At 39.2% G+C, this 25,099-nt stretch overlaps 1 protein-coding gene across 1 annotated transcript in view; it reads left to right on the top strand.

Annotated features, from left to right (window-relative positions):
- GRIN2A (glutamate ionotropic receptor NMDA type subunit 2A) overlaps positions 1 to 25,099 on the top strand; it is a 147,271-nt gene that overhangs the window by 101,980 nt on the left and 20,192 nt on the right. Inside the window, exons 4-9 of the mRNA XM_041401570.1 lie at positions 2,301 to 2,506; positions 3,906 to 4,074; positions 4,190 to 4,343; positions 8,398 to 8,523; positions 11,016 to 11,245; positions 17,187 to 17,347. Coding sequence (XP_041257504.1) covers positions 2,301 to 2,506; positions 3,906 to 4,074; positions 4,190 to 4,343; positions 8,398 to 8,523; positions 11,016 to 11,245; positions 17,187 to 17,347 — 1,046 coding nt within the window. The remainder of the gene's footprint in view (positions 1 to 2,300; positions 2,507 to 3,905; positions 4,075 to 4,189; positions 4,344 to 8,397; positions 8,524 to 11,015; positions 11,246 to 17,186; positions 17,348 to 25,099) is intronic.

The following is a 25,099-nucleotide window of genomic DNA, read 5'->3' as shown; positions in this document are numbered from 1 at the left end:
TTTCATAAGTCTCTGGATATTTTGTGTCATGTATATAGTACAGTACATGTATATGCATGCACTTTTTGACAGCACTGTTAACAGAGCATGTCTGCATTTTTAGTGTGTTACCCACAGCTTGAATTTTCTTTCCAAAATTATTTGGTTTACAAATACATATTACTGTATTTGTTACCTAAACACAGCAGTTTCATAGTTGCAACTCTCAAAAGAAATTAGCATTTTCCCAGATCCAGGTATTTAAATGTGTCTGGTTATATCCTCCTCAGAACAGTAAAATGGAGTTGCTCCTGTTGAAGTAGAAAGAATATCAGAAACGATGATATCAGAATAGCATCAACTTTGGTGCTGTTCTTCTGTTAATAACACCAGAGCAACCATTGTGTTCTCGATAGGACCCGGTGACCTCACTGGGGTGGTGGCAGGTGCTCCCTGTGACAGGGACACAGATGCCAGGGGTGGCTGGCAGAGGGATGTGCCCCGGGGTCAGGGGTGGCTGGCAGAGGAATGTGCCCCGGGGTCAGGGGTGGCTGGCAGAGGGATGTGTCCCATGGTCAGGATCTGCCTCCTCCCAGCATCCTGCCCCCAGTGGTTTGGGATCTGCTGCACCACACAAATGCCATCACATTTCCTTCCTGATGCGTGGAAAAGGCAGACAGTCGGGCACATTTTCCACTTCTGAAATCCCTCATATCCCTTGGCACATTTGGTGTTTGCCTGAGGTGCTGGGCTGGCTGGAATGCTCCCCGTTCCAGATGGCCACTTCCATGCTGTACTCAGGGCTGTGACGACACCGTGTGAGCTCACGTAAGCCAGCACACTCTGCTGCCACTGTGCACCACACCTCCGCAGTTAAACTGGTTTATTTACAGAAAAAATAGGTTGTTCCCCTGGGGCTGAACTAGCTTTTCTCCTAGAGGCTTTGTCCACTGTGTTTTGGTTAAATTTTGTACTAGAAATATATATACACAGCAATCATAGATACAATTTCCATTGATTTAAGTGAGAATTCCTACTTCCCTTGAGATACTTTGAATTTCCTAATTCAAGTGAGTAGAGATTTGACATTTCTGCCTCCTACATGAAAGTTCAGTAAACCATCTTGACTTATAAACAGGATGGAAATAAAACTGCAAAGGTCATGTGCTTATGGGCTTTCTGAAATAGGAATGGATATAAATTGTGTTCTTTGGGAATTTTTATGATTAACTTTCAAGTTTTTAGAAGACAGAACGTAGGTAACAATTTTAATTCTTTTTTTAAGGGCCTGAGTCTCTTATTGTACTGTTAATTCCCTCCAGTTTCCTTGCAAAAGAAATATTTGAACAGTCTTATGGTTATGTTGTCATTTGTTTAGCTTAAGCAACTCAAGAATTATTAAAATGCATTAGGTTATAAATTATGTGGATTGCTAGCTCATCTATATTATCTGTCATCAGATAAAACATGTAATTAGATTTCTGGATAGAAAGTAGTTAAACAATCTGAGGAGGAAAACACTAGACTTGAAAATATTTAAATCATAAACCTCCTTCTGGTGATCTGGAAATGGAAAGAAATGTGGGTTAATTTAGAAGGGATATTTTATAATAGTAAATAAGCTGACAAATTTCATGTGCAGTGGGGTTTGCTTTCTTAAACCAACAGTTCTTACCCAACAGTTGGCAGGATAAAATAGTTACTTCTAATGGAAAATAGTTATTTCTAATGGAAATTCTTACTAAAAATGTGGTTTGTTCTGGCTCCAGTGGAAGCCAGGGTAAAGGCTTTTACAATGGCTTTTCAATGTATAAGGTCAGAAGAGTCTTTGGGAAGATAACATAACGAAATGACATTGTGATATTTTGGTTATCAGACAGGTGTGTAGGGGTGAGTGTGCATTAGGGTTTTTGTTTGGGGTTTGTTTGGTTGGTTTATTCTTTTTTAATAATTTTTTATTACCTAAAATGGGTCCTGGTTACAAATAGAGTATCTGGTTGTTGTTCTGGCTCAAATAGAAATGCTGTATGTCAAATTTCAGTGCATGTAACACCAGGTGATAGATCATGCTAACTGATGACATCCAGTCTGTATAAAACAGTTACCTGTTAAAATAATGTTACCTTATTTGTCTTTATCACTGTGCATTTTCTCATTTCATGCAATTACTAATAAATTTTAAAGTAATTTTAACAACAAAACCCCAAAGCAACTGTCCTGGCCATGTAATTGCCTGTACCTGTGTCCCACCCATTTAATATTGGCTCCCCTTTGTCCAACACCATCAAGCAGCTCTCAGCCTGTGGATCTTGGCCTTGCAGGTGGGGAAGTGGGAGAACAACTCCCTGAGCCTCAAGTACTCGGTGTGGCCGAGGTACAGCTCCTTCGCAGACAGCGACCCCGACGACAACCACCTGAGCATTGTCACCCTGGAGGAGGCTCCCTTTGTCATCGTGGAGGATGTGGATCCTCTCATGGAAAGCTGCCAAAAAAACACGGTGCCATGCCGGAAATTTGTCAAACTTAAGTGAGTAAATTCACAGTGTTCCCTTTTGTTTTCCCGACTGCAAAATATAGTCCTTTATTTTCTCATTGAATATGTCAATCCTTCCCTATCTTCCCTTCCTTCCCTTGCTTCCTTCCTTTCCTCCCTTTCCTTCCCTTTCCTTCCCTTCCTCCCTTTCCCATTTGCTCTTTTCACATCCTCCTTTTTAAATAGTTGAGAGTTTCTGGTTATACACGTGTAAGTCACGTTGAGTTGTTAACAAGATAGGAAGTTCATAGTAAATTCAAAGTCAATGAGAATCAGCCCTTTTCAGTCACATGGAAGAAGATTGTGCTCCAAAATGGGGCTGTTTTAATGAGTCTTCTTTGAATTGTTTCCAGTCATGTTGAGATACGCCTGCTTTCATTAGTCTGTAACAATTTGAAAATGTCTCCTAATGAAAATGTAAGTTTATGCTGAAATTTGGTACAGAATAAACCACTCCAGCATAAAATACCACTGTGACTTATTATCAAGAGAAAAGTCCCCTTCTGTCAGTGCTCCATAACTTCAGAGCAGTCATTAGAAATCAGTAGAATAGTTTCCACTGTACATTTGTCAGTCGTGTTTCACCTGCTATGCCTTGATCTGTGTATTTATGAACTGAATATAACAGGATTTTTACTGAGCAGGTGTGAGGGAATATGATGCATGTTTCTGAAGATTTCCAGAGGCTGCATGGTTGTGCATATGCTTCCTGAAGTCCAGAGAAATTTATTTTTTTAGTTAAGTTCTAAACTAGTTTTATTTTAATTTTGAATTTTTCCAAAGGCTGCAAGATACTGCCTTGCCTTCTGAAGATGCATATACTAAAAGGTCCTAGAAGTCCCAAAACAAACATTTCAGAAAAAAAAGGTGAAGAGAAGACTTGCATCCTTGCGCTTAAAGGCGGCCTGCAGTTCACCTTCTCCTAGTGCAGGGAAAGGTGCACTTTGAGAAGATGCATCCATTTCCAGCATGGTGAACTGCTGTGCCTTTTTATAGCTTACATGTTCTTTAATTACTAAATGACATGTAGTCTGATGTCTTGAGAGTAAAAGTAATAAAAGTTTAATCTGATCCTAAGAGAGAGATTAGTAAGAGCAGGCTGTATGTCTTGATGGAGCAGTGCGGTGCGTGAGGCTGCATCCTGGAGCAGAAGGATGTCATGCGAGGTAATGTTGTCTGTGTGTCTCACCAAGCAGCTCTGTCATGATTAGCAGGAGCTGAAAACACCATATAGCTATAAAAGCATCCTGTGGGTTATTTTTGCCTTGATTCAGAAAAACATGGTCATTCACAAGAGTGGCAAAATGTTGTTTCACAGTGTGCTGTATCTTGCTGTTGTGCTGCCTCTGTTTTTCCCAGCAGAAATATTTATGTGTGGTTTGTCTGTTGACAGCAACAAAACTAACGAGGGAACTAACGTAAAGAAGTGCTGCAAAGGATTCTGCATCGATATCTTAAAGAAGTTGTCTAAAACTGTCAAGTTCACATATGACCTGTACTTGGTGACGAATGGGAAGCACGGCAAAAAAGTCAATAATGTGTGGAATGGAATGATTGGTGAAGTAAGTTCTCTTTTAGGTAAAAGAGTTCCTAAGAGCTCAGAGATGTCTGTATGAGCTCTTCTGGAGGAAGGGGGAGTTCTGTGCTGACTCTGGTGTGTGTTGTCCCTGTGATCAGGTGGTGTACCACAGGGCAGTAATGGCTGTGGGCTCTCTCACCATCAACGAGGAGCGCTCGGAGGTCGTTGACTTTTCGGTGCCGTTCGTGGAGACTGGGATCAGTGTCATGGTGTCACGGAGCAACGGCACGGTTTCACCATCTGCTTTCCTAGGTATGGTCTCCAGCCTGTCCAGATAACCTCATGGCATTTCTGTAGAGTTTGGTAGATTTAATGGTGTGTTAAGATATGTAGTACATTAACACAGTTCTGTTGAGTTTTGAATTTTACTTTAAGAAGTTTGTTCTGTGTTGATGTACTGATTAACATGATCATTAACACATGGACACAGTGCTGTTGGTTTTGGATGCTGAAAATGAAAACCAAAGATGGTGATTTCACTATGAAAAACAATCCCCTAAAATCTTCAGTTAGGAAAATTACATCCTCAACCCTGCTTCCCTACAAACTAACTTATACTTGTTTAGCCCATCATAATTTGCTTAACATCTTTTTAATATTCACAAAATAATTGAAAAACCCATTGTAGAGTTGAGGAGCAACTTCCTTATCTTTAATTTAAAGCCAGCTTGGTAACACTAAAACCATTATGTGGAAAAATAAATAATCAGTATATTCCAGATATCTTAGGGCACAGTTTAGAATGTTCAAGTCCATTGAGTCAGCAGTGAGGCCAGTCCTAAATTACTGAGTGAAAATTCTTCACTCCCCCTGAAGTTGCTCACAGACACTGAAGAATACATTAGTGGTGTCGTATCAGATATAAGCAGGCAAAAAATTGATTTTCTTACACAAGAATCATCATTTAACCACAGAGCTTATTTCTTATATCTCTTCCATAAAAACACTTTACAGAGATGATGCAAGTAAATATGACACAAGTAATCAAATAATGTCCCAAATGTGGTGATACCTAAGTAGATTTTGTTGATATTTGATAAGAATGAAAGACTTTAAGTGAAATTGCAAGAAACTGTACTTGTAATGAAAATACTCAGAGAGTATCTTTTTATTTCTTTGAGTCATTGAGTTGTAAAGTTCATTTTTTAAATTGCAGTTGCAGCATGTTTGAAATGACCATTGGAAATAGGAATTGGGATGTTTTCTAAAGTGCAAGTGCAGTTGATATTTTACCTCTCTCTTAAAAACCTGTTTACAGCCACCATCAAAAGAGAAGCTGCTTTTGCATTTTTCACAAGCAGCAGCATTATTAGATTTCTAAAATGCATTTAATATTATTGGTTTAGTTGGTCGTGTATATAATTCAAAAGAAACAAAAAAAGAACCCCATCTCATAAAGCCCTCTAAAATAGCTCTACTTTTGAAGAAATCTGATTTTACTGCACTAATAAATCAAGTCTGTGCTCTCAGAAGTGTGCTCTGTTTTTTTCAGGCGTATGAAGCTGCCAGTTTGCTGGAATTGACTGTGTATTTTGATGAGGTGTGCGTAGTAGTAAAATGTTTTGCCTTGCAAAATACTATCAGGCAGATAACTGAATTTATTCACAGACTGATTTTGTTTCAATTAAGTGGATGTCTGAGAATAGAGTCACCTTACGTAAGACTTTTAAAAGATTTATAAAAAAAAATCTGTCAAATATAGTACTATTTTTAAAGAATAGCACTTGATTACAGTTCCTGAAATATCTGGGTTTGTGAATTGTTTCTTTGAATGTGGACAAGTACAGGATTTTGTGTGACTAGATTTTTCCAGTCAGTTGTTTTGTCCAGTAGCTCTGAGTAACTGATGGGCTGTGACAGCCTCGTCCTTGTTACCTGCTGTGTTCTGATTCTGATTGTCTCCTTCAAATGAGAATTTTATCCATGTTAAAACATTTTCACATTGTACTAGAGATAATATATACTAGATCTAAAAATACTTTTTTAATAATTCTGTGGAGTTTTGGTTCAACTTTGTTTAAACAACCAAATAAATAAAGGAAAACCTTAAATCTCCATTTCTATATTTTTTCAGAGGGAGAGTTCATAGGTGAGGTCAGTTTTCTTTTCTGGAGGCATTGATGGAATAGAAAATCTCTGCCCCTCTTTATTTAATGTATTGCTTAAGTATTGGTTTTGGTGGTGGGAGGTAGGACTCAAAGACATCTTTTCCTTGCTTGATATTCTCTGTTTTCAGTCATTTGACATACACACTAACAAGTCATATATTAGTTTTTTTCTGCCGTATTGTAGCTTTACTGAAAACTCCTTTAAAACCTGCTGCTTGCCTGAGGGAAATTCCCTTCCTGTCCTTTGAGAATCAAAGCACAGTGCTGAATGTGTAATTGGATCTCTGATATGACAGGAAGATCGACTTTGTTATTCAGTTGATTTTGTACTTGCTCATTCTTACTGCTTGCTATCCCAAATAGCTTTTTGTTTTCCTGTTGCTTCTATTAATTCACCACCTCATTACCAGACTCCTTAAATTATTGAAGAGAATTCTGCTTAAACTCTTGTTTATGGCTCACTTTTGTACATTGGCTTGTTTTGCCCTTTGCCTTCTTTAGATTTTGACAATTTACCATTGCTGTTTCTACACTGTTGCTTTTGATAAGAGTTTTATCAGCCTTGCTTTTTTCTGTGAGGATGTTGTCAAAATTTTACAGTAGTTTTACATGAATTCCAATTTAATCCAGTTACCAACTGAATTCAGAAAATATTTTTTAGACTGTATTTGGCTACATAATGTCCCTTCCCTGGCTGCATCTACATAGATCTTTCTTTGCCTTATACAAATTCTGTTATTTTCCTAACTTACCATTCTCTCCCAAACAAATAATTAACAGTATTTGAACGAAGTTCATACCCTGTCTTAAAAAGAAAATAATTAATTGCAAAATTACTGTTCCTTTGCAGGAGGAAAACAGTTTGGTTTAAAATATCCCTGCTTTGCCTTAGTTACCATCCAAAAGCACCAGTGGGGCTATTTGTGGTTTGGTCTTGTCTAAGTCACAGGTTTCTGGAGAAATCATAGCAAAGACAAGAAGATCTCATGGGTTTTCTATGCTTGGGCACAAATTATTACATTTCATTCTATTTTGGGTGAATCATCTGAATTTGGGCAAGGCTCAGATTGGGCTATTTGGCTTAGAACACCTCAGCTCTCAGTCATTGTCCTTTCCTGCAATGAGGGAAGAAGCTTCAGTGATTCTAATCTTAAATTCAAAGAATGAAAAAGCTACAAGAGAGGAACTTTTTGGGTTTTCAAAAACAGGCAAAACATTTTAACAAACTACTTTTCTGTAATTTCAATTTTTTCTTGATTCTGTCCTAATTAGAAATAGTATTCTAAGATTTGTTTTCTCACACTTCAGTGCACGCTCACACTTGCTTGATTTGCACAAGTTACGATGTGAAGTGCCCCAAATAAGTTGGCCTGATAAAGAGTTGTTTGTTTGCCATGCTGATCTTATCAAAGCAGCTACTGCAGGGACTCCTGAAATGGCAGAATCTGTGGTTGGGAAAGATGGTATTTGATATTGAGTCCTTTCAAAAAGTTGGTACTTAGTCTGGTAATTGAAACTGCTTTTAGTTTTATGCTCCAACCTACTTCTTTTACTTAATTATGATTCTTCTGTCTTTCAAACTGACACTTTTCCATAAGCCCTTTTGATTTCAGTAATTTGCTCCTAGATGAGAATGAGACATTCGAAAGGATGTGGTTGCAATTGATAAAAATAGCATCTTCATTGCAGTTAGATGAATGTAAACACAGAGAGAAAAGAATCCTTAAACAAAAGTGTTTAGTTTGAATGCAAGTATTTATCTTTCCTCCTGTAACACTTTTTGTTGGATAGAAAACGATAGAAAACATATGCTTAATTGCTTTTGCTTTGCAGAAACACAGTCAAAGAAGTTGGACCATTCTGTTGGTAAATTTCTATAATACAGGATGAATAGACACAGCAACCTGATTGTGGACTGAGAACAGCAAGTCAAACCAATTATGTGCCACTCAGTGTCCAAGAAAAGTGTGCAGCCTTTTGTTTTTAATTACAACTTACATTTCAGCTTTTGACTTTATGCATTTTGTCTACGTATACTAACAGCAGTTCATTATATAGTGCTTAGTTATTTGCTAGTATTTTTGTTGGAAAAAGCTAATGTAGAGGAAGCTGCTGGGCTTGCCTGCTGAGGATATTAGAATTCTTGTGCTGTGACTGGTTTAATGAACTGTGTTTCTGTTTCTCCTGTTTTGCTGCAGAGCCTTTTAGTGCTTCTGTCTGGGTGATGATGTTTGTGATGCTTCTCATCGTGTCTGCCATGGCTGTCTTTATATTTGAGTACTTTAGTCCTGTAGGATACAACAGAAACTTAGCACAAGGGAGAGGTAAGATTTGCATTTTACTCAACTCCATGCATCCATGGGTCTCCATCTTTTCAAATAAACATAACATAGGAATAAAACAATGAAATTAGCTATTAAACTGTTCATGTTCTTCATTTAAAGTATGATTTCTTGAAGGCTTATATGCTCATGTTTATAATTCCAATTCAATGGAATAAAGACAGGGAGCAGGATAAGTGGTATCAGAGTTTTATTCAGACAGTGTTTGGTTTGTACACAGTATCAGTTGTAAAGTGTCAGCAGTGAAATATATTCTACTCCTGGCTATTATGACCAGTTCAGAGAAAGTTACCTAAAATCCTGTGGTCTGCTGGGCAGTTTGAAAAATAGCAGTTATATTGTCCATAGTTTTGCATAGTCCCTGTAAAATTCAGAAGAGCTCTTAGCCTTGACACGAGGCCCCAGGCAGAAGGGCATCTCTTCTTTCTGTGTAGCACCCTCGGTTATAGAAACTTCATTTTCAAAACAGACAAGCTCTGTATTGACTCTTTCTCAGTGAAAGCTGCACTCTGACTCTAGAGTGAGGATTCCATATCTCACAATGCCCTCATCCTCCCATTTCTTAAGTGACATTTGAGAGTGCAACCTTTGTTAAAATTTCTAAATCATTCTTGCCGTGTTTCATAACAAGAGATCTTCCAGCTTGGTGAACACAGTTCTGGGCACTATTAAAAGCAAATGATTTCTTCTAGACAATGGCTGGCTTGTTCCCTGAAAAAGTGGATTATTGTAATGTTCAGATGATGTTATCATTTTAATAAGATGGTAAATGTGTAACCTCTGTCTGAAATAAACACTGTGTTAAAAGAGGGGAAATCAAAGGTGACTATAGACACGGGGGTCCAGGGGCTTGGCTGTTCTATTCGGTGCCTGAATTGATTATTTAGTGCACTTGCAGCTACAAAGACATGCTATGGCACTAGACCATCCCAAAATAACTCTGAAGACTTGCCACTAATGAAGCTGCCATTAATTTTAAACCTGGAATATATATAAAAAAATATATAATCTCTCATTTCCCTAGGCATTTTTTGCAGGATTAATCTCAGTAGTAGTATAATCTCCAGTGGCATAAACAGAACTTTAGATTGCTCCCTTGGCATATAATTTCTGTAACACTATTGCTCAGAAAAATGCACATTATCCCTGTATCAGCTCAGTCCTTAATATGTCTACAGGGTAGTTGCATAAACCAAAAGTCAGCTCCATTGTGTTCGTTTTACTGCACTCTATTTTCCTAGTGCTGCTGCAGAATAGGAGCATAATCTAAGATTAGAGCTTGACTGCATTGTGAAATATTTGCACTGCACTAGAGAGCATTTCTACTGATATGAGAGCATGTAATGAGTATACCCACTTAGGGTTTTATTATTTTAAGAATCATTGAATAATTATTAAAATAAATTATAGTTTAAATGAATAGCTAAATCTATATTTGTAATGTGCATCCCCCTGGATAAAGGGACAGGGCAGGGAAGGAGATAAAGTTACAGATTTCTGCATCAGAGCTTATTGACTAAATTGCAATTGAACTGAAAAAAGGATAATTATAAGTAGGCCAAATGAGTCGCAGTCAGGGAAGGCCTGTTTCTCTGCACTGGGGGTGCAGGGAGTCTGGATGATGAGCAATGTGTGATGGCATTGTGCTTACCTAGAGCTGGGTGAGAACAGCTGCCCTTGCTTCTCTCAGGGCTTTGCAGATGGGGCCTTTGGGGTGGATAATGGCATTGTTAATTCACTTCTGCCCCTCTGCTGGCCACCTCCAGCTTTGGGGTGAATTAAAAGATGACCAAAAATAGAAATAACAAAATTTACAGAATGACTTAGCTGGGACAGAATTTCACCTGTAATGTCAACACATTTGGAGCCACAGAACATGAGGCAAGCAGAGCCTGGCTTGTTCTAAATTCCCTGTCTATAGAGGTAGCTCCTTTGTTCTGTCTTTCTGATTCATGCTCTGAGTACAAAGGTGCTTAAAAGTAGGTGACACATTCACACACTTTGATCTTAAAAATGCTTACATAATGTTCAAAAAGCATAATGTTGGATGACTGGAGTTGATAAAAATAATTTGGGTAAGAAAAGTACTAGAATTGAATCATTAAACCTCCAGTTTTCCATTTCACATGTTTGCTTGCACAGAAAACTGACAGGGCAACACTGTGGCACATTTCTTCCTGCAGGAGACATACCAGCCTGCTTCTCCTCCAAACCTATGCTTTCCTTTCTCATCTTAAAAATTTTGAACATATGCCACATAGAAAAATGTTGAATTATGTTTTAAAAATGTGGAACTCTTTGTCATTGCAAGGAGGGCACCTATGGTAAATCCTGTGAGTATATTTGCAGTACAGTGAATTTATATACCAAAATATTTTCTAACCATGTCTCTGGGACTAATGGGTTGTCCCTCATGGTATAATGGCAAGGTTTAATTTAACTGCAGCTGAACTAAGTGCACTTTGCAATTGCAGATCCCCATGGACCATCCTTCACCATTGGAAAGGCAGTGTGGTTGCTGTGGGGCTTGGTCTTCAACAACTCTGTGCCTGTGCAGAACCCCAAGGGGACAACGAGTAAGATCATGGTGTCAGTCTGGGCTTTCTTTGCTGTCATTTTCCTGGCCAGCTACACTGCCAACTTAGCTGCCTTTATGATTCAAGAGGAATTTGTTGACCAAGTGACTGGGCTGAGTGATAAAAAGGTAGGTATTCAGTTCAAAAGATGTCAGTGTGCATTCTCCATAATCCTTCTACAAATTTGTACTTCGTGATAAAAACTCTGAGCAAGATAATGAACTAAAACTGGTTGATTTCCTTCTGAGTGCAAGTGCAAACTTTACTAACAAACCTAAGACCCAAAGCATGAAAATATCAGTCTGTTTTCAAAATCTCTGCATGCCTGTTCAAAAGTAGCTGCATTAACTGAAAATTACCTTTATTTTTTGATAGAAATCAGTTAGTGTTTGGTTAAAAAGAATGCCTCACCAAAATAAAAAGCTTGAAGATTTTTGTGGGATATTAGTAGTATATTAATAGAAAAAAGTCCATTTGCAAAATTATTGTGATGGATATGCACATGATACCTGAAGGGTATGCTTTTGTAAGTCTGTGCCCAGTTGTTTAAAAATGAAACTAAATATTGACATTAAGAAGAAATATTTAAATACAGTATAGCCCAGGGGACAACTTCACAAAGGGGTTTTTTCTCAAAGGACAGAAAATAAAGGAAATTGTTACTAAAAACAAATCAAAAAGGCAACATCTCAGCCTTGTCTGTCTTTTTTTGTTTTAACTTCTTTTTGTGACCAGCCTTTGATTGATTGCCTGGTATATCAAAGCAAGCATGGCTAGAGGAAAGATAAAAAGAAACAAAAAATGATAATAGTTTTGTTTTCATTTAATTATGTTGTCACACAACTTTTGAATGAGCATGAAGATTGTTAAATATCCCTCTATTTTAAGATAACATTCTTAAAAGAGACAGATAAATGGCATTCTCTCTTGGGGATTAAAAAAAAGAAGATTTGAGGAATGTCTTTCTGCTGTTGGTGAGAAGGAGCAGAGCATTTTCCTGGGCCCTGGTTTTGGCAGGCTCTGCCTTGCACCTGGCACAGCAGTGGGCTCAGCTCTGACTGACCCTCAGCTTCCCCTCCTCGCTGCCACAGGGCTGGAAATGTCAGCTCTTGTTCTGGAGCTCTTGGCTAAAAACTTCCTTGGTTTTGTCATTTTTTCTATTCTGACTGCTAAGTAGGATTTCGTTTCCACAAAAAGCAAAATAAAAATAGAAAAATACTTGAATCAGAAAATACCATCTGTTCTTGTGTGGTCTGCTGATCATTTATTTGATCTGCCACCTTTGTTTCTATGTTTTGGTTCTTCAAACTTTGCCTGAAGCACATAGATATAAGTCAGGGAAGCCATGCCTTTTCTGATTAAATTAAAAAAGTTAGAACTCCAGAAGAGCAATTGAACTACTTCAGAACATTCTTCTTGTCATAGATAGGTTTTGCCTGCTCCATAATCCTGAGGTTTCTTGGATTTTAAAAAACAAAATAATCTGGGATAATTTATAGGAATGTAATCTGATTGATGTTAAATTATTTTTCTCCCATTTTTGCTGTGTTTATACAGTTCAGTACAGAACTCTGACCCTTGCAGGAAGCAAAACAGTCACAGGCAAGGGCCAGAAATGTGGGTATAAATCAATTTTGAATAATTAATATCTAAAAGTTCACTAAATTTTTTACAAAAAATTAAAAATCCAACCCCCACTTCTGGGCTGGTAAATCAGTTTGTTACTCTTCTCTCCCACTTTTCCCACTGCCACACCTGAAGAGTCAGGCTCTTCTGTCAATGTTGTACTGCCAGTGCAACAAAGTGTTTCCAGTTAGAGATACTGGGGTGTGATGGAAAAAACAGGAAACATCAGGAAAACACATCCCTCTCTCTGAGCAGCCCCCCTGACCCTCAGCACTCAATGCTGTCCCATTCAGAAGTGTGTTGCATTCTATCAGCTGCTTCACCAGATTTGCTGACGTGATGATAATGTGTTATTTACTCCTTGATGCTCTAAGACCTCTTTATAATTTCCTCATCCCTTGAAATGTTGCTAATGAATTTGTGAATGCCATGTCATCAGAGTGTCACCCAGAAATACATGGCACAGCACGTTCTGGAGTGAGGAGGGGTGGGTGTTCATAAACTCAAATGATTCAGCAAATGAGAGGAAAATGATATTTTGACATTCTTGTGTATGTAATAGATGTTCAAAAGCTTTGCCTTCATCAAAAGGTACAGAAAATGAGTCCAAAGTATCCAGCAAAGACTGAAATTCTTGGCTTTTGTACTTTTGAGACCTTTTATGCCTATTTCATGCAATGAAACACGAAAATTTGCTGAAGGAGGGTAGGTAGCCCTGCACAGAGCTGTCTCACAGAGTGCTGTTCTGCTGGGGTTCTGCCACACTTAGGAATTGCCTCACATACACATTCCAGGAGCTTCTCTTCAGCTTTAACAGGAAACCTTGATGATGCCCCTGCCAGGCTCCTTATTTTTGCAAGATTCAGAGTGTAGCCTTGGCTTTCTGCTCCCGTGCCCTAGGATGGCACAGCAGTCACCGTCACTGAGATGTGTCTGTGGCAGCAGAGCAGCAGGGCCACAGGCAGGGAGGGAGAGCCTCTGAGCCAGCCCCTCTCACACTGCCCGATATCAAACAAAGCTTTCTGTGCTTCCTGAGGCTGGGCAGGCACGGCTGTCCCTGCACTGCAGCACCTGGTGATCATAGGGACACTTTTGGGGTGACTGATGGCTGCATCTTTGTAGGATCACAAGTCAGAATGCCAGGTTCCCATCTGGTAAAAGAGGAAAGGAAAGGGTTCAAATATGGCTGTTCTTCTGTCACTCCAAACGAGTTGTAACTCCTGCTCCCAACAGGAGATTATTTACTGTTTTCAAGTATTTTAGTAGTGTTTCCCACAGTTCCTTAAAAAACTCCAGAACAATAACAAACAGCTGCTCTCAACACCAGCCTTTTCAGGCAAGCAAGTAAATCTTTAAGTCAATATGTAATGCTTCTGGAAGAACACTTTGCTGACTTAATGAAATTGCCAGTTTTATTCAGGCATATAGGAAAAAAAAAAGGAAAAAGCAAAAGACTGGAGTTGTGCTGCCACGTGCTGCAGTTCTTTTGGGTGGCAGAGCAGGGGGAGACAAGAATGAATTAATTGGTCACTCTTCAGAGTAACAGTAGAGCTCTCCACTATGACTCAAACAAGGGCCTTGTGCATTCAGTTCAAGAATTCTGCCCATGATTTAAAAGATCAGCATTTCATGAAATGTCTAGGAAGAAAATTATTTCCTAGCAAACACGACACATTTTTTTTCTCATCATGGGGCTTTAGGGAAAATGAATGCATGTTGAGATAGGAAAAAAAAAAGGAAAAAGCAAAAGACTGGAGTTGTGCTGCCACGTGCTGCAGTTCTTTTGGGTGGCAGAGCAGGGGGAGACAAGAATGAATTAATTGGTCACTCTTCAGAGTAACAGTAGAGCTCTCCACTATGACTCAAACAAGGGCCTTGTGCATTCAGTTCAAGAATTCTGCCCATGATTTAAAAGATCAGCATTTCATGAAATGTCTAGGAAGAAAATTATTTCCTAGCAAACATGACACATTTTTTTTTTTCATCATGGGGCTTTAGGGAAAATGAATGCATGTTGAGCCTTGATTTTTTTTTTTTTTTCCCTTTCTTGTCTTTTGCCTGCCAATAGATCTTTGCTGCAGTCACAGACAGTGACAATCCTGTGTGCTTCTCCAGGACGTGGCAGTTCACAGAATATAAGTTTAATATTATTGATGAAACTATTATTCATCTCAGATATGACTGCAGTGTTAGTAAAAAGATTTAAACCTATTTCTTCTTTACAAGTAGTCTGTGAGCAGGCAGTAGTAGCAGATGATGGTTTCAAAAATAATCTCCTTGTGAGTGATAAAATTTTTTGGTTGGTGCCAACAAATTCCAGTCTGTAGATGGGGTTTGGAACTATTAATCTGCTTTTTAACTCTGTGACTTTTGAATGAACTTGGGGATTTTATTCATCCTTATCTTCTGCAGAAATGTTTCTGTCTTCCATGAACGTTCAATTTGAACAGATGTGTTAATTCTTTCAACTATTCCTATGAGAGGAAATGCCTGCCAACATCCTAGATTCATATGAATGTTCTTGAAAAGTGAGACTATTTAAAAACAAACTCCATTTTGAAATCACCAGAATACTCCACCATAATATCCCTGTTCCCCCAGTTCCCCTGCCATTCCCCAGTTCCTCTGCCACACTGGAAACTGAGCTTGCCTCAGTTTCTCACCACAGCTGAATTTCCAAAAAATCCCAGCAATATAAATAGCAGCAAGTCTTACAGGTCCTGAAATTGGCAGTTCTATTTTTTTCAGTTCTATTGACTGTCAAATTTAGGAGACACATGAAGCCATATCAATACATCAGAGATACATCAGCTCTAGATTTAAATAAATTTGATAGCAAGCTACATTTATATCAATAGAATCTCTGGTCATATATTTAAAAGCAGGGTTTGTTTCGGTGTTGCATAATAAACTCAGAAAGGGAGATGGCAAATATAGACTAAGAATCATGAGTAGTGTACAGTGTAATTTTGGTGCATGGGTCAATTACTATGTGTAAAAGTAGTAGCAAAGTTATAATTTAAACAGTAAAGCTCTGAAAAGGGAGAATGAGGAAAGTAAGACATCTGTTAGCTAAACAAATAAAGAAAAATAGAGTTCATTCCTTTATGCTTTGTCAAAATATACTTAATTAAAATGAAGTATTTAATTGTAGTTCTGTAACAAGAAAATTGTGTTGCAGCAATAATTTCACAGTCAAGGTTTGATGGAATTGAAAATACTCCCATTTTTTTTTTATAAACCCATTTGTATTCTCTTTGCAAATTGGCACTGGATCTTGGGAATTCTTGATGCCCTGGGACCAAATGTTAAATAGAGAAATATTTCGTATGGAGCCCCAAAGAAATCAGTAGCTGTATAAATATTAGGCATCTCTTGCAGCACAGGATATATAGATTGCTCTTCTAACTTCAACAATAAAACCAGAGTGCTTTTAGAGTGGAATTCATGGGTGACTGCTTTTATCAATGCTCAATTCAATTTCCTCATTAGCCAATAGTTCCTCTAATCTGATTGACCTTTTCCATTTGTTTCTTAAAGAGACATTTTAATCCTAAATTGTCACAGGGGTTTTAGAGGAAGATGTTGAAAAGGTGCATATAAAATTTTCAGATCTGTTAGCAAAAAATTGATGTGAGATTATTTGAAGGATTGCCAAGTGTGGAACCAGGAATATGCCCTGAGTTATTGCCATTCCTTTGCAGATCCCCCCTGGCTGGTTCATCTGTGCTGATGCAATAATGATAGAGAGAGTAAAATTGTAGAATAAACCTGTATGTACTGAAGAAATGGTTCATATTTTTAAATGGTAGGGTTGAACAGGGACTAGGATTCCAGGTGTGGGAGCTCCAGAAGCCCTTCTTATATCAACCTGTGAGTTGCTGAGCCCCTGTGGAAGCTGCAAGAGCTTTTATTCCCCTCCAGTCCTGGGTGGAAGGAAACTCCCTCACTCTGCCTCTCCCTGGCACAGCTTGCTGCCATCCCTGGCACCCTCCAGGACTGGGCTCCCTGCTGAGTACTGTGGATGATCCTTTTCCCATCAGGAAGATGGGGAATCACAATGTCCCAGCTGAGATGGAGGTGTGAAATGACTATCAACAAAGTACTCTTTTCCTTTGGTTGCAGTTTGCCAGTGTGTTTGGATTGGGTTGGGTTTTGCGTTCCCTAGGGAGATGCTGGCAGATGAGGATCTGCTCCAGTTTCTGCTGTCCTGCCAAAGTGCAAAGCAGGGGAGAGAGTAACATTTGAGTGCCAAAATGGAGCTGGTTTTACTTTGGACGTAATTATGTTCAGTTAGTGTGAAGACAGTTTCTGGTATAATAGACCTGAACTGACCCACAGCATTTGCCTAGAAGAAATTTGAGGCAATTTACACAACTTCTGTCTTTTTCAGCCTGAAATTTTGGATGTCTGAAACACTTTGCTTGTCCCCTTTATCTCTAGTTTCAAAGGCCACATGATTATTCACCTCCTTTTCGGTTTGGAACGGTCCCAAATGGAAGCACTGAGAGGAATATCCGAAACAACTACCCTGATATGCACCTCTATATGACCAAGTTTAACCAGAAAGGAGTCGAAGACGCCTTGGTCAGCTTGAAAACTGGGTGAGTTTTTTCCCATGGTTTTTAAAGAATGCTTTTCCGTAAACTTTTCAGAAACAGAGAACTATTGCTCGGTGCTTTCTGTGGTACTGAACAGACTGATGTCAGGCTGCTGTGCACCGCATGGTGCTTTTTTTTTCCCAGCTGTACACTTATGAAAAAGGAAAATGATTGACTGTGATTTCTATGGTTGTTTTAAATTACATGGTAGCTTCAGTGTCTTATGAGAAGTAGTTTCAAAGTGCAGAATTAATGTTTCTTGAATTTGAAGACAGTACAGTGTCTTGTTATCTTTGCAGTGCTGCCTAATCCTGCTTCTGACAATCTTGGTAAATATTTGGGTAAATATTATTGCCCTTCTTTCTTAAGATCTGAGATTTAGTCTTGAGGGCCATCCATCCTTTTCTGTCTGAAGTAGCCCAATCTGCCTGATTGGACAAAGAGACAAATTTCCATTCTTAATCCTCCAAAGGCATGAGAGTGACTCATTGCTCATATCATTATTCATCTGGGTGACAGGAATCTGCTAGCTTTAAACATTTAGGCTTGATAGCAACATGATTATATTTGTTAATAATACAGTAATAATTTTAATTTCTCAATATAGGCTTTTTAGGTTTTGTTTTGAGGCGAGAAGTTACTTAATGGGTTTAAGTATATGTGCTCTAGGGGTTGTTTCAAGGAACACCTCTCCTCATTTATGGTGAACACAGGATGTTTCTTCCTATACTAAAATATCCTCTTCTGGTCCTTTTTGGGGAACTGCTTATCATTTTAATTTTTACTCCCCTTCTGCCAAACCTGTATAGGAGTTTATAATGTATTACTTAAGCAAAACACCTTGAAATCCTGAAACTTTTCCTTAGAATGAAGACTCCCTTAAAAAGTTATCCTTGCAGCTGTTTCCTTCTCTTCTGTCTCCTTGCTGCTGTCTGGACTCTGTCTGCCCTCATTTCCCCAGGCACTCTCTGCTGGCACTTCCCAGGCTGGTTTGTCCCAAGCCAGGCCAGATGTGTGACATTGCGTGAGATCAGCCTCGCCCAGGGGCTTCCAGACTGCAGCTCCTGCTCCGACCCAGCCTGTGCCAGTCACCTTTGCTGGGTGACAGCTGAATTATGCACTAGAGATAGACAGTTGGATCCTACCATTCCTGCTGCGAATTTCTGAAGGAGATGTCCTGATTTCAGCCATTTGTAGGGCTTGTTCTGTTGGATGGACAGTTTATTTAAGGGATGTATACTGCTTGTACTTTTCACCAACCATTTGTGCTACTGAAAGCCCTGAAAAACTGCTGTTAGCTTGAAAATCAGGCCATTCCTCAGACACTTAAGTGTGAAAACAGGGGGGCCAACCTGACTGCAGGGCTGTTCAGGATGTTCACTGAAACTCAGGCTGGCTGCTCCTGGGACAGCTGATGGTCCTTGTCAAGAGCTTTGCTCCTTTTGACAGCATCAGCTATTCATTTTTGACAGATTCCTTTTCCCCTGTTGAAGTTTCTTTTCTCATCTGAGTGATTTCTCTGTGTGGATACCCCCAGGTGTCTCCCTTGCTCCCCTTGACTGATATTTCTGTAGCAGATGGTACAAATAAACTTCTGGGTCAATACAAGTAACTGCTGCCTCCAGCTGTGCTCCTTGGGATTGTGTCTGGTGGCACCTGCAGAAGGATTGAACAGCAGGATGTCAGCTGCTTTCAGACTCATATTCTTCAAAAACAATTTTTCATTTTTCTGCCAGATTTTCTGTTCTTCAGCATACAGAATTGTATCTTGTTTCTCTCCCCCTCATGATTTCATTGACCAAATCCTTTTTCTTTTCCATGTAAAAATTGCCCTTTCATCTTTAACTAGACCTGATGAAGTCTAGTTGAGACATCTTTAACTTCTTTCCCTCCCTGATTCACTGGATTCCATGATATTTGGTATATCTGGTCCCATGGAGTCTGTGTTTCTATGGTTCTTTTGAAGGTCACTCATCTCTTCTTCCTCAAACTGCTTCTGCTTCCAAATAAATATATAATTTCTATTTTCCTCTTCAATGTGTGTCTCTTCACCTTATTACAGCTACTTTGTCTCTTTTCATCTTTATCTCTTTCCAAAACTATTCCTGTACTTCTATATTTTTTTTTTTTTTCATTCTCATCCTTGGGGATGCAACAAGCAACTTCCTTATCCATGGTAAGACTTGCTGCTTCTGCACAGCTTTTTGAAAATGAACTGTCTGATAATTTTAGTCATAGTCTATAGACTGAGAAGGACTTGCAAAGAATCTGGTTGATAATTGCTGCTGTGAGTTAAAATAAATATGAACTATGTTATCCCTGAAGAGTGTTTGTATAACCTGCATTTCCAATCTCACTTTAGAAACTACTTTTGCTTAATTGGAGACATGAAGTTTAGTCCCTTTTAATTACTTTTGTATAGTGTTTGATTCTAATTTCAAGTTGGAGTAAAAAATACTATCAGTGAAGCAATGCTTAATGACTGAATAATGCCATACATATGGCCCTTGTGATCCAAATAAAACGAAATTATAAAGTAGCACCTTGTCACTGTTCAGTCTGATTTTCCTGTGTTTCAAACAAAGTCTTTTGATCAACTTTAATTAGCATTAACATCTTGAGATCTATTGGAAATATCTTGATCTTTGAGATAATTGTGTTTAATACATAATGTTATTGAGTTGAACTAGAAGGAGAAAGCAGGAAGATGACAAACATAAAATTTCAGATGCACAGATTTCTGAAAATAAATTTAAAACTAAACTGCAGTGGGGTTTTGTTTGGTTTAGGTTTTTTTTTAATCTTGCTTTCTTTCAAGAAGTAGAAAACCAGCTGCTTCAGTCCACTTGCTAATGTGGCCAGAAAAAGCCTTGGGGGGAGAAATATGGATAGAAATATGTATAAAATAAATGGTATTCCTGCCTTTATTTCCTGGTCAGGTGTAAGGGTTAGATAAGGCTTGTGTTGGAGCATTGCTGTACATGCAGAGGTGAATGTACTCACATCTGTGTCTGGGAAGCCTTGAAAGCAGACCCAGCCCCTTTCTGGTCTCATTTTTGAGAGGTGAAGCTGGTACTGTTTCAGAAATTAACGTACAAGGAAAGCATCTGCCTTTGTTTTTTTTTAATTAGAACAAGCAACTTCATTGCATGGGCAATAGGCTTGGACCTATCTTGTTCAATTAGTGTCAAAAATGTTTGAGATCATCACTTGGGAAATGCTGCAAATCAAAGTGGCAATGAGATTTTTGTGTTAGTCTGACATTGACATTGTACCTGCTCCCTCAGGTGAATCCCCATGGGGGTTCACTGCAGCTTATTCATGAAGGCTTGTTGCCATCGGGGTGAAGGCAACGTTATCAGCTTTGTTGGTTTTTCCTCTTCGATACAAAATCAACCTTTGTTTCTGAAAAGATCTTAAAAAAATTCTGTAAAGACTCAGTAATATCCATCTCTTGTCACTAGGGTCTTATTTCTGAGATTCACAGTTGTATTTCTCAGGAAGCTGCTGAAGCACCATTTGAACAACAGCAGAAATATATTAATTCAATGTGTCAGTTTGCAACCAGGCCTGTTAAAAACGGAAGATCTGGTTATTGAAGTACTACTTAATAATTTTCAAAATGGCAAAATATTGTCCCTCCTTCAACACAGTTCACTGCTGAAAGCAACCTCAATCTTCTAAGCTTGTCAAAACATGTACTTGTGTTTTTCACTAAATTTCATGCGTTTAAGGGATCGGGTGGTCCACATGTGCTGTGCTACGTGCAGAGATGGGGACTGTTCCTTAGGCAGGACCAAGCAGCTCGGGGTTTCTGTAGGCTTTTGCTCCCTAATGAGAAGAGAAATGGCAGTTGTTGCCCTGAGCATTGCTCAGAAGAGCAGGGTCTGTAAGGCATCAGCTAATGTGCTCTTGGTGGGAGTGCCCAGCTCTGCCAGAGACATGGAGGCTCCTCTGAGCTCCTGAGATGTTTATTGATCAAATACAGCCTTAAAAATGCATTGCAAGCAGTTCTGTCCATGCTGCATTTAATTGATCTACATTTCTAGAACCCTCTGTACCAGGGAGACAGATCCTATTGATTGTGCTTTTTGAAGAGACAATAAATTCCCAAACAGGAAGTTATTAATTATTGTGTTATGTTTGCAGTGGCTCTTTGGGTGAGCTTCCTTCTGTTTGCCTGGCTATATTTTTCCTGAAGAGATTATTATTAAAGAATACCATCTTTTTGCAGGCAAAGCAACCTTCCAGTTGCAGTTCTCTGGTGTGGGTTGTATGAGCTCATAGCTCTTGAGTTTGCACGCAGTGTTTCTATTTGTGGCTGTAAAACTGTCAAGAGGAGAAATTGCAATGGCAATAAACTGGAAATGCATTTCACGTTCTCACCTTTGCCCCAGCACATCTACAGCGGCATATAGTCTGGGATTTAACTGCTAATGGCTGAAATGAGAAAATTTAATTGGGAGAGGCTCTTTTTACTGTAGGGATAAAATGGGAAATGTTTGCTTGCCTGTTGCCCGTCGCTTCCTTTCAAGGGAGCTGCAGGAATGAGTCCCTGGTGTTCCCCAGGCAAGCAGCCCCGTGTGCAGCTGCAGATCCCCTGGCTGTCATGAGTGCTTTACAGCTTTTATTGCCAGCCACAGCTGTGACTGTGTGTTCAGGGATTTGATGCTAAAGTTTACTTGGGACTTCATCTGCCTTCCTGTTAAAGACAGCACTGCTTGTGTTGATACACATCAGTTGAACACCTTATTCCCACGTCCTCGCTGACATGCTGGTGGAATTGCAGAGCTGCTTGGAAAGGCTGCTGTGGTGGCAGTGTGTCTGCACTGCCACAGCAGCAGTGGCCTCAGCTGTGCTGTGTTATAAGATGTGAAGGGCTACATCCCCATGATTTATGAGCTGCCCCTGAGGAGCTGCTCTCAGCCTGCAGGCTGTCCTGAGCTGTCACTTTGTCAGGGACACGTGATGGCTGTATCCTCAGCATCCTTTAGTGACAGCAGAAACACCTGGAAGCATCGAACTGAGCAGTGCAAATGGCATAAGGAGTTATTTCCTCCCTGCAAGCCCACTCCCCCATGTGAAAAGAACATGATTATTAACATGTTTTATAGAATCTTATGGCACTAAGCAGAGAGAGTGCACGAGAAGACCCCAGAAGGCCCCAATGGCCTTTTAACCCCACCTGTGAGTTTATCGGCCTGAATTGGATTTTTGTTGCTCTCACAGTGATTATAAATTATCCAATTCACAGCCTCACACACTCTGTTATTTGTTGAACAAATACAAGCAGGTCAGAGGCTGAGCTGGCAGCCTCTGCAGCATGGCACAGGCATAACCAGGAGGCAAACATCCCTGTTTCCATCAGCTGCAGCACAGTTGGGATTGTGCCCAGCAGGTGCTGCTGCTAATTAGGACTGCCAATTAAGTAGTGATGTGCCTAAAGTTAAATCCAGCTTGTCTTTTAGGCAGCCACCTGACATCTCTCTACTTCAATGCAAAACCAATTTCAATATTTTTCATTTATTTTTACAGAAAAAATATAATCAAAATTTTCATCAAAGGAAAAACTTCCTAGTTTTTGTTCTTTCTGTGGTTCATACCTTTTCTCCTCAAAAGAGGAGGGTAAGCTGTGAGAGAAGCTGTCTGTTTGAAAGAAAAGGGTTATATTTTAATTTTTCATCAAAAGAACAAATTCTTCATTGTCCTCATGGGTATACAATAGCAGCTTGCAACCAGAAGTCACAGAAATGTCAAAATCTTTAACCAAATTTTTAAGGGTTAACAGGGATGGTTAACTCTGTTAAAACCCAATTTTTAACAGGGGTGGTTAATTCTGAAGAGTGTTTAAGGGAGAAAGGAAAAGGCCTGTAGGCAGCATAAGATATCTGTAGACAATAATTTATTGCCTGCAAGCCTCCAGGATAGCTGCTATGGTACATGAAGAGAGAGCACCATGTATGAGTGCTCTCATCAAATCAACACAGGGGAAGCATCAAAGTCAAAGAGCACTGAACAAAGATCCTGAACTACCTGGGACAGCCAGATGTTTGCTGTGCTCCAGGTTGTCTACTTACCGCTATCAATTTTGACAGTTACCACTAAATTATTGTACAAATACAAATACGCTTTCCTTAAAACTGTCTGAAGGAGCTAAAATGTGAATAACTGTTTTCTTCCTGACCTTCTGTGAAAAAATATCTCTGCTAAACAGTTTGGTCCATTCAGGATTTTCTGTCCTGGCTGACCAAGTTCAGACAACTTCTGCAATCAATAACTTCATTCAATTTGGCATCAGATGGCTGGGGTAACTTAATTTCAATTTACATTATGATGCTTTCTGTGGTGGTTTAATCTAATATATGTTTCAGTGTTCACTCTAATGTTCATTTTGGCATTGTGCTCTGCAGGGAATGATTTCCAATGGATGTTCCAGCTGTAGCCACATGAGCTAAGAATTGGAAAGCTGGTTTGCAACTGGGCAACTGCTGTCTGTGCCAGAGGGCAGCAGAGATGTGAAAACATTTAAATTTGCTGTTCCATCCAGGAATATTTTTCAGAGGGATCTCTTCAGTATCAATTCTGAAATCTAGTATCTTAAAAGAAATGTGTATCTGAATGAGCACAGCTTTCATTTCACTGCTGAAGTGAGCAGAGTTCAGCACTGCAAGCTGCCAGCTCTGACTTAAAGACTCCTATGGCATTTCCACTCATGGCAGATTTTCTGGCATCAGTTTTTCTGATGGCTGATTCCTGTTTCCCCATAACTCATTGTCCTTTCAGGAAATGCAGTTATTCTTATATTCTTGCAATTCTTACATTTTCAGGAATTTCTTCCTAGCCAGAAGATCGCTTTTTTTGCAACTTTGTTGTTTTTTTTTGTTTGTTTGTGGTTTTTGTTTGTTTGTTTTTTTTTTAAGAAAGATAAACAAACAACCCTGTTTCTCCTGTTCACCTGATGCATAGAAACTTGCCTCTAGGAAAAAATAATCTTTAGTAATTTATTTCCAATTCCTTTATTCAGTACCTGAGTGCACTTCTGGAGGTTTTTTTTGGATTGTGGTTTTTGATTTTTTAAAAGATTACATCCTTTGTCTGTATTATAACTTTTTTTTGGTGATGCTGTTATCTAATATCTCTAAATATTACAAGTAGGCTGGAAATAAAATGAACAGGTGGAAGTAGCTCTGTGCCATCTAACCCCTATTCTTTTCAGAAACTATTCTGAGTTTTAGTCTTCATTTCATTTGGGGTTGAGATCAGGTACTTGGTGAGCTGTGCTGAATTTATCCTTCATTATGCTATTGTAACTGGGACAAAATCTTTAATCTAAAAATATATTCCCCCCACTCAGCTCTTCAAGTTTTGTGTTTTGATAAACTGATGAGTTGCAAAAACTTCTTGGCTTGGCTTCTGAGATGTGAAGTGGGACAATCTTCCATTGTATAAATTAATCATAAAGGCACACTAAATTTTCCATTATTTTGTTGCTAGGGGAAATGTTGCAGGGACTGGGAAGGTGTTTGGGCAGAGGGTGGTGGATGGGAGCTCCTGTGAGTGAGGAGGGTGAATGTGCCCATTCAAGTAACCACAGCCAATGGTTCTCCATGGATTTCCTGGCAGCTGGGGTTGCCCTGACAGGTGAGGTGAAGCCTCCACAACCTCTCATGGTGGTGTTAATATCTGTCAGAACCTGCTCTTTCAAATTTTGTCTGTGTTTCCTGTGTGAAGATTGAAGTGAGGATAGTTTAAGCT

The sequence above is a fragment of the Onychostruthus taczanowskii genome, unplaced genomic scaffold, assembly GCF_017590055.1.
Source record: "Onychostruthus taczanowskii isolate IOZ18803 unplaced genomic scaffold, ASM1759005v1 scaffold19, whole genome shotgun sequence".
In the NCBI taxonomy this organism is placed as follows: Eukaryota; Metazoa; Chordata; class Aves; order Passeriformes; family Passeridae; genus Onychostruthus; species Onychostruthus taczanowskii.
The sequence above is the reverse complement of the archived record's forward strand: the minus strand, read 5'-3'. Positions and strand labels throughout refer to the sequence as shown.